At 40.6% G+C, this 9,306-nt stretch overlaps 1 protein-coding gene across 1 annotated transcript; it reads right to left on the reverse strand.

The window, feature by feature from the left end:
* Positions 1-370: 370 nt before the first annotated feature.
* TSN (translin) lies at positions 371-9,306 on the reverse strand. Its single transcript, XM_038564896.1, has 6 exons — positions 9,109-9,306; positions 7,844-7,937; positions 6,801-6,897; positions 4,703-4,818; positions 3,968-4,047; positions 371-2,559 (listed from the first exon to the last, which is right to left on the reverse strand). Exons 1-6 carry the CDS (start codon positions 9,172-9,174, stop codon positions 2,326-2,328), a joined length of 687 nt encoding a protein of 228 aa, XP_038420824.1. The 5' UTR covers positions 9,175-9,306; the 3' UTR covers positions 371-2,325.

The raw sequence follows: 9,306 nt of genomic DNA on the forward strand, positions 1-9,306 counted from the left end.
CACCCCCTACCTGGACTAACAGCACGTTAACTCAACTTAGTCTTCCAGATCAGAAACCTGACAGTTAAGCTAAACTCCCTCCTCTCCTCTTCTTGCCCTCACCCCCAGTTCATTGAAATCACCACTCCCATTAATTTCACCTCTTAAATGTTACTTTTGTTTGAAGGGGAGGAGCATTTTTGTTTAATGTTTATTACAGTGACTGGTGCCAGGAATACAGTGATGCTCCACCTGAAGAGCACAGTTCAGTCCAGACCAAGAACCAAGAAAGCCACGATTTCTGAGTACATGTTATAAGCTATGCCAAATGGCATCCTGCAGATCCACCTCATCTCTTTAGCCACTTGTTTAAGTAAAGGACTCGAAACACTGCCAAAGAAGCTTTCGTTCTTTATTAAATTCTCTTAAGCGTTACCAATATTATTATTCAAGTTTAAGACAGGGCATATCTTATGAAGTACTTATGGGTTCTCTTCTTATAAATAAATTTATAAAGAAAACATCCACTAATTCATCTCTACTTTCTCTAAGCTGCTCAATTTTCTAAAATTGAAAAGAACAATTCTGGTGTACTAAAACCAGAGCTGAGGCTTTTCAATATGCTCAATTACAATACTTTTAATTTAACTGAGTGGTTGGTGTCTTTTGATCATTTTAACTATTACACAGCAGTATGTGCTCATCACCCCTGTTCTTCAGCCTCAAAACACCTTTAGAATTTATTCTCTACATAGAAGAAACCATTACCAAGCTTACTGCAAATGTTTGATCATAAGTTTAAAAGCCTTTTATGCTCAACCCAGGCAGTGCTGTAACTGCTCATTTTAGATGACTGCCCTACACACTTCCAACACCCAAAACCCCTTTCTTCTTTCTATAAATTCTTCTGCAGAAAGAGTGGTCAAGAAAATTGTTCTAAAACCCAAAAATGCATAGGAATTTATGCTTCATTTCTACTTTTTTCCTCAGGATGGAAAATCTGATCAGTCTTTTAACTTGGCCTAATCATGGCTCTGACAGCAATGCCAAATATTCTAATGCACAAACAGAAAGCCTAAACTGGCATCAGGCATGAGAGGATGATACTTCTAAATACTTCCTATTATTCAGAAAACACTAGCACCGTCCTTTCAGTGAGCTCCAAAACACTGTGGGTTAAGTCACCATTTTAAATCGTTTCAATTCAATAGCGAAAATTACCTGGCAAGTATTCTTAGCACTACCTGAAAACAAGGTGGGGGAGGAGGGTGCCAACAAGGTTTATGTGACTTGCCCAAAACTGTAAATCTAAAACCTGACTGTTGGGATAGCTGCCAACAACCTGAAATTGCTTACTCTAAAAAACATTACCAAATCAGCTGATCTTTTTTTAATCCAAGGTTTTCTCTTTTTTCCCCTCAGACAAAGCACAGCATTTTTCTCTCAGAACATACCAGTCAGGGTATTGCTAATTAACTTGACTGGGTGGCTTTATAGTCTCAGGCCAGACGGTCTAGCTGGCTGCTAGGAAAAAGGTTTCATAGCTTAAAAATATATTATATGAAGTGTTAGTTCACGATGTGTGTGAAAACGATTTCTAAATTGCTGCAAGAGCAGAATGTTAAGGCAACATCAGAAAACAGAGGTGTTGTAAAACACTAAGCCCTACTCCCCACCTGGTAAATAGAGCTAAATGATAAGATGTTACTCAATCCCCTGATACAAAAACGTCCCAAAATAATCTGTTGAACTTGACTTTGCAATTTCATCTTTTATATTTTGATGGCAGTGAGAGAAACCCTGGGGCTTTAACTCCCTTGCAAAAAATTTCAACATCTGATTTACTCACGAGGCTTAAAATAAGGAAGGAAAATATAAAATAAGTTGTCCTTTGCTTGGCAACCATCCTTTTTAATTACCTATTTCTATACTGTATCCAGGCTACACCTGGGAATGGATGGCTAATTTGGATACAGAAAACACCAAGGATCACTTCTGGAAGAAACACAAGACAATAAACTTCTCCATCAGTACATCAACAGCATCAGGGTAAGCAAGAAAAGGACTTTACCGAGAGCTTGACATTTACACTTTTTGACAGAACTGAAATACACTGAATTACAGAGCAAATTCACTGAACAACAAAGAAAAATCTGTCCTTGTAAAGGCTATTTTTTTTTTTACCCCCAAAAAAGTGGTTCAATTTTGATACTTACACCACACACTGGTTAAGAAAATAAAGCGCGGTGTTTAGCAACGGGGCAATCCTAACTACCATGAGGTGCACAGGGCTCACCCTCACCGGCAACCACTAAGGTCAGCAGGGCCAGGCACAAGGAGAGCCGCCTATTTCTCTGCACAAGCCGCCGCGGTCTCCTTATTGAAGCCCCGGATGGAGAGATCATAGACCACCTCCTCCACTTTCTTCACGTCGTACTTCAAGCCATCATAGCGCTTCCTCAGGGAGTCGTTTTTCAGGTTGAGAAGGCGGAAGCCAGAATCGAGCTCATTGATGAAGGTGGAGATGTGGAGGGGCCGAGAGTAGTCTCCAGCAGTCACACTGTTAACAGACAGCCTCGACTACACGAGGGAAGGCAGAAAGGGATATGTTACAACAGGGCTCTTTAGCATGTCTTCCTCCCAATCACAACTAAAACACCCTCAAAGCCATGCAACTTTTCTACACCATCTTCCTTAATTATGTTCTGACAATTGTTTGGTATTACAAAATTATTTCATAACTCAAGAAACCATCCCCTTACTTTTGGAGTTTTCTCTGGGTACAAGTTTTCATCGATAGGAACAAAGGCTCCAATGGACACCTTTATAACAGCCTTTTTTTGTTCTTTAAAATTATTTTTGGGGGATCCCTGGGTGGCTGAGCAGTTCAGCGCCTGCCTTTGGTCCAGGGCGCAATCCTGGAGTCCCGGGATCAAGTACCGCATCGGGCTCCCGGCATGGAGCCTGCTTCTCCCTCCTCCTGTCTCTGCCTCTCTCTCTATGTCTATCATAAATAAATAAATAAAATTTTTTTAAAGAAGTGAATAAATAAATAAATAATTTTCATAGGAGAATCTCTCCAAAGAGACATTAAGAGAATATAGGCAAAAATAATATGTGGCTATAAAATTAAATAGTTCTCCAAAACAATGTATGTATTTACACATTACTAGGAATATATACATTCTGCCAAAACTTTGAAAGGAAGAAGTATTACCATGTTTTAAAATTCACAAATCAGGGGTGCCTGGGTGGCTCAGTCAGTTAAGCATCTGCCTTCAGCTTAGTCATAATCCGAGCCCAGCTGTAAGCTCCCTGCTCAGCAGGGAGTCTACTTCTCCCTCTTACTTTGCCCCTCTCCCCGCCACTTGTGCTCTCCCTCGCTGTCTCTCTCAAATGAATAGAATATTTAAAAATAATAATATAAATAGGACAGCCTGGGTTGCTCAGTGGTTTAGCACCACCTTCGGCCCAGGACCTGATCCTAGAGACCCGGGATCGAGTCCCACGTCGGGCTCCCTGCATGGAGCCTGCTTCTCCCTCTGCCTGTGTCTCTGCCTCTCTCTCTCTCTGTCTCTCTCATGAATCAATAAATAAAATCTTTTAAAAAAATAGTAATAATAATATAAATAAATAGAAATTCACACATTAGTTAAATATGCACAGCTAGCTCATTGTTTGAATTGGCCTTTCTCAGATGACTAGCAAAACGTAACACACACAAGGTACAATGACAAATTGGTGGTTGATAGCTTAGAAAATATTTCCTGCATTTTTGTACCTATTTTAAAAACTGACAGCGAAGTGGGAAGATCAAAAAAGCAAATGGTAGGGGCACCTGGCTGGCTCAGTCAGTGGAGCATATGACTCTTGGCCTTGGAGTTGTGAGTTCAAGACCCACATCAGGCATGGAGCCTACTTAAAAAGAAAATTTAAAAAAAACTAAAAAAATTTAAAAAAGCAAATGGCAAATCACTAAGCTTCTTACCAATTCACTGGCAAGAATTAGAACTCCTGAGAGATAATCTTCTACATCCAGATGAAATCCTTTCTCCCGATCTGGCTCAACTAAAAAATATACCAAAGTAAAAATAAGGTCATCATGTGAACAGAAACAGGTCCTACAAATATAAAATACTACATACATAATTTCTCCCAAGAAAAGAAGAAAAATAATCTTTTACAATTGTCTTTTGAATGTTCATACTTCTGGCAACTAGGCCGCATTGTGGATTTCTGAGCTCTTTAGACAGCAATTTTTCCTTTCATTCTTCTCTTCAAAGAATAATACCAACAAGAATATCATCTAGCTGTATCAGAGAACATCTTTGTTTTTGGACAAAACATGCGGCAGCATTTAAAGGAGGAGCCATAATATTACAAGTGGCTTTCAAATGGTTCACACATAAAGTGAGAAGACTGAAAAACACAGCAAAATGTTAAGTAGAAAATCTAAGTGTTGTGTAAACAGGTATTCACTGTACTACTCTTTCAATTTTCCATAGGCTAGGATTTTTTTAAAACTAAATTTCACAAACTTAAAGAAACACTCGTGTACAAAAAGCCACTCCATGTGTTTACTTTTTATGTTTCCAAGTCATTAGTTTTCCATTTAGTTCTCATTTGTTTTAACAGAAAGTTCAAGCAAACAATAGTTCCCCCTCAACCAAATATTAAGCTACCATGCCTGATTCTGCAGATCCATGCTAATGAAGACACTTACTGCCAAGAATTTCTGTAACCGCTTCTCGAGTCACTAGTGTTTCTGATTCCAAGTACACAACAAATGCTGCCAAGAAGACCAAACGCTGCAACACAAACCTCCAGTGCTCATGAAATCTGCATGGATATAATAAGCTCGTTTAGGTTGAGGGATCAGGGGGCCTTAAAAAAGATAAGTTTAGTACAGTAGCAAACATTTTAGAAATAAGAAGCTTTTTCAAATCAAATCTATGTAAAACACCAACGTGTAAATCATGTAAGAACAATATAACACTTAAATATATCAGATGGATTCAGTATGAGTTTTACAAGCTCAAGTTTTACAAGTTTTACAAGCTATGAGTTTTGTAACAACTACTTATGAGAAGTTCGATAAATGAGAGCCATGACCCAACTTTAATGAATATAAAAATATTTACAATGTAAGTTTATAGATGACAAGAACGACTGTATTTTAGAAGTTTAATCACTAAGAACAAGGACTTTACCGAGAAAGTAAATTTTTCTCATGCTCTGAGAAAAATTAAAATTGGCAAGTACAGTTTGATCAGAACAGCAACTGTGTATCAGCCTCAACACCTAACTTACTCTCACATTTTGACTTGAGTGTAGCGTATCAAGAAAATCCTAATTCACACATGTAATAAAAAACTACCATTTACGATCACTAAGCTGATAGACTTAAACTTTCAGGATACTGCAATTAAACTGAGCTAGAAGCCGCAAAAAAGGAATCGGAAATTTTACACCCCCAAATGCTCTCATTATGCTATGCCTCCTGAATTTCAAATATGGCAAATTCAAAAAACTTTTGCAATGCAATTTGAGTCAAACAAAACCTTCTAAGGGCCAAATCACCCAGAGGTCAGCCTCAGAATGACCTCCAAACTACATGATCTCTCAAGATCCTGTCAATTCTATTGTTCAGTGTCTCTATACATTCATTATTACCTTACAGCAGGGGTCAGCAAACTTTTTCTGTGAAGGGTCAGATGGTAATATTTCAGGCTTACTGAACCACATTCAGTCTCTGTCACATATTCTTATTGGGGTGTTTTTGGCTTTCTTTTTTTAACAACCCTTTAAAATATAAGCAGTTCTTATCTTCCAAAGGCGGTGGGCCACAGGTAGTTTGCCAACCCCTGCCTTAAATTACCTTGTAAAGTTATATTATCCACTTTCTACATATGTGTCCTATTTTTTGCCCACACATGTCTTAACAGAACGTCTTTTTCAGTAGGAAAACAAACACAAGTAAAGACTCTAGTTTCTTATTCACCGTATTACGTCAATACCCAAATGCAGCTTTTTCCAGTTTAACGTCTATGAAATTAGGATGTATTTTACAATCTATAAACTTCATAATTACGATTGGCAACAAATTTTCTTCCCTAGTGGTACATAAAATGGTAACTCTTAAAATTAATGGTGCTACAGATTCAACAAGACACAGCATAAAATATTAACTAAATATGCTACTTGGCAGTAAAATTCAAACTCTGAGGTAATATTCAATTCATTTATATAGTGCTACCGAATCCCATAATTTAACAGCATAAATATGGTTCATCCAATTTCACAAGTAATTTAAACACACTAAAGAGATATTCTTTAGTTGATTGTCATACAATGACTATTTTCGTTTTCATTCCTTTTTCATGGTAAAAATTCTACATGTTCCTTAGGAAAATTCTCAAAGGAAGGAAAAAAATAAAATCCACCAATTTTGTCGCTATTAAAATACCATCACTATTAATAGTCTGATTCTTTTTGGTTTTTCTACATAGATGAATTTTTACCTAGTTCTAAGCAATCATTCAGCACATACAAAGGTCTGCATTTTTATTTAAAATGTTACAACATGGGATCCCTGGGTGGCTCAGTGGTTTGGTGCCTGCCTTCAGCCCAGGGCATGATCCTGGAGTCCCGGAATCAAGTCCCACATCAGGCTCCCTGCATGGAGCCTGCTTCTCCCTCTGCCTGTGTGTGTGTGTGTGTGTGTGTGTGTGTGTGTGTGTGTGTGTGTGTGTCTCATGAGTAAATAAATAAAATCTTTAAAAAAAAAAAAGTCACGAAATAATGCTATTTTTCTTACAAACCTGTAATACTGTTCAGCAGGGAACTTGGTCTTCAAAGATGTTAGATGTGTTTTTACTGTACCAAAATGTTCTCGAGCCTTCAAACACCTCTTTGGAACTGAGCACAAAAAGATAATCAAACATAGTAATGAAAGAGTTATCAAATTTCAAATACAGTTCTTCCTTAATAACCTATGCAGTCTACTGGAAATAAATCAACTTAAAAAAAAAAAAAATCTCATGACCAAATGCAGGGTATGCATCTCTACTTTTCAGCTGGCTCCCAATATTTCATCTCTAGTTTCCCGACTGATTTACTAACACTGAAATCTAGACAAAAATTTGCTGAAACGGAATACTTCAGCAGACCAGTCAGTAATCTATCCTAAATGTCATCCTTAAAGGGCCATGTACCTGCTGCTATTCCTGGTCAGTTCTTAAAGGATGCCTAAAATTGGACAGCTTTGAGCTCCCCATATTTTTTCAAAAAGTTGTATCCAGTATTCTCCATCTGACTGACCAACTGCATACCACTGAGAAAAATGACTTGCCTCTCACACTTGTAAGTTACATAATAACTTTCACTGAAGATATATTTTAGCTCTTTCAGTTGTGCTGACTACATCTTACAATGAAGGCTCCGTGTTTGAACTTGTATCTGATCTCCATTCACGTGGCTAACTATAAACACATCGCACTGGCCATTTCTTATCTGCAAATGCATATTAAACCATATTCAATGAATGAAAGATTGGGCTTAAAAGCAAGAGAGCCAAATAAAAGATACACAAGAGAGCTACAAAACTACTACAATTACCACATTATAATCACATTGTCATGTCGCCACGTTAAAGTGGAAGATCAACCATAACACACAGAAATCTATAAACCTATAAAAACCTAACTCACCTGCTTCTCCCATTTTTATTCACCGTATAACATGAGGGACATTTTTCTTAATAAAATGACACAGACTTGAAATGTCTTCTGAATGGAAATTAACTATTTAAATGAGAGACCGGTAAATTGGATTTTAAAAACCCTCCAGAATCAAAAGAACTTACTGTCCTGAAAACCAGCACCCTGATGGACCCCTTGCAGTAGAGTTAAGATCTCTCGAGCTGTTTGTTCTAAACTCTGTACAACTTTTCGGATTTCCTAGAGAAATTAAAAATCAAAGTAACAGATAAACTCCACATAATGATTATCACAACCTCAAACCAAATATACTAGGCAGCACAGGTTAAATATCCATGGCATCTTCACCCACATTCAGAACTCTGACAATCTTTACAAGGACTGAACTGGTGCAGGTAACATCCAGGTTTGAATCCTGACTCTGCCACTTCCTTCCTCTGTGAGACCTTCAGGAGGTTATTAAAGCCTGAGATTTCTCACGTAACCTCAAAGGATCACCGCCACCCACCCCAAACATCCCACTGGGACGCTATTCAAAGAGAGAAAGCGCCTGAAGGTGATTTGTAAAAAGAAGAGTGCACGGCCATACAAACACCGGGTATTTTTCAATCATTTTGCAAACAGTCACTGAGCAGACACACGTGCAAACGTAAATACGGGGCACCCAACCCGACAGCCCTTTCCTTCTCGCAGTTGAGAGCCTCACTGGGGAGACGCGTTTAAAAAGATACGGACGGGGGGGGGGGGGGGGCGGGATTTAAGGTGAGTGCGCTGCTAGGAAACACGACAGGGAAAGGATCGTTCGGACTGGGACATCAAAGACAGGAAGAGGAAGTAACCAGGAAAAGAAAGCGAAGGTGCGAATTCCAGGAAAGCAGACCGTACGTGCAAAAGTCCCGACACAAGAAACTACCTGCGGAACTGGAGGAACGAAAGCAAAGTAAACTGAACACGATACACAACGGAAGATGGCGAGAGCGAGATGGGGCGCGGGGTTGGGGGACACCTGTGGGCCAAGGGGCCCGGACCACTAGTCGAAGTGGGAAAAGAAGCCACAGGAGAGCCGTAAGGAGAAAAGGCCACGTGTGCTTTGAAGCCACAACAACAAACACGTGAAACGCGCGCGTGCTGTCGTGCGCCCCCAGCACCGACGGAACCTTCCACAGACAAGCGCCGAAGACGGAGACTGACGCTCAAACGAGGTTGCCGATGGGTCGGAGCCGAGCCCGGAGCGCAGGGAATCAAGACGAGGCGGCGGGAGGGCGCGTGGAGGAGGAACGTGCCCTGAGCCGAACCAGGGGAGCGACCCACCCCCGAGGCTTCCCCCCGCCCGGGGCAGGGCGACGAGGAGGGCCGAGCGAGGCGGCCCAGCAAGCGGGGAGAGGAGGGGAGGGGAGGAGAGGGGGCTCGCCTCTCGGATGTCCTGCTCCGCAGCCAAAAAGCCCTGCAGCTCCACGAAGATCTCGCTCACAGACATGGCGCCGGCTGCACAACGATCAGCCAGTGCGGCGAGCGCGGCCGCCCAAGCGCGCTCCAGAGACCGCCAGCGCCGTCAGTCGCAACACCCGCCGCCGCCGCCGCGTCCCCCGGGCCCTGCGCTACGGACGTC

This window comes from Canis lupus, chromosome 19, assembly GCF_011100685.1.
Source record: "Canis lupus familiaris isolate Mischka breed German Shepherd chromosome 19, alternate assembly UU_Cfam_GSD_1.0, whole genome shotgun sequence".
NCBI lineage: Eukaryota > Metazoa > Chordata > Mammalia > Carnivora > Canidae > Canis > Canis lupus.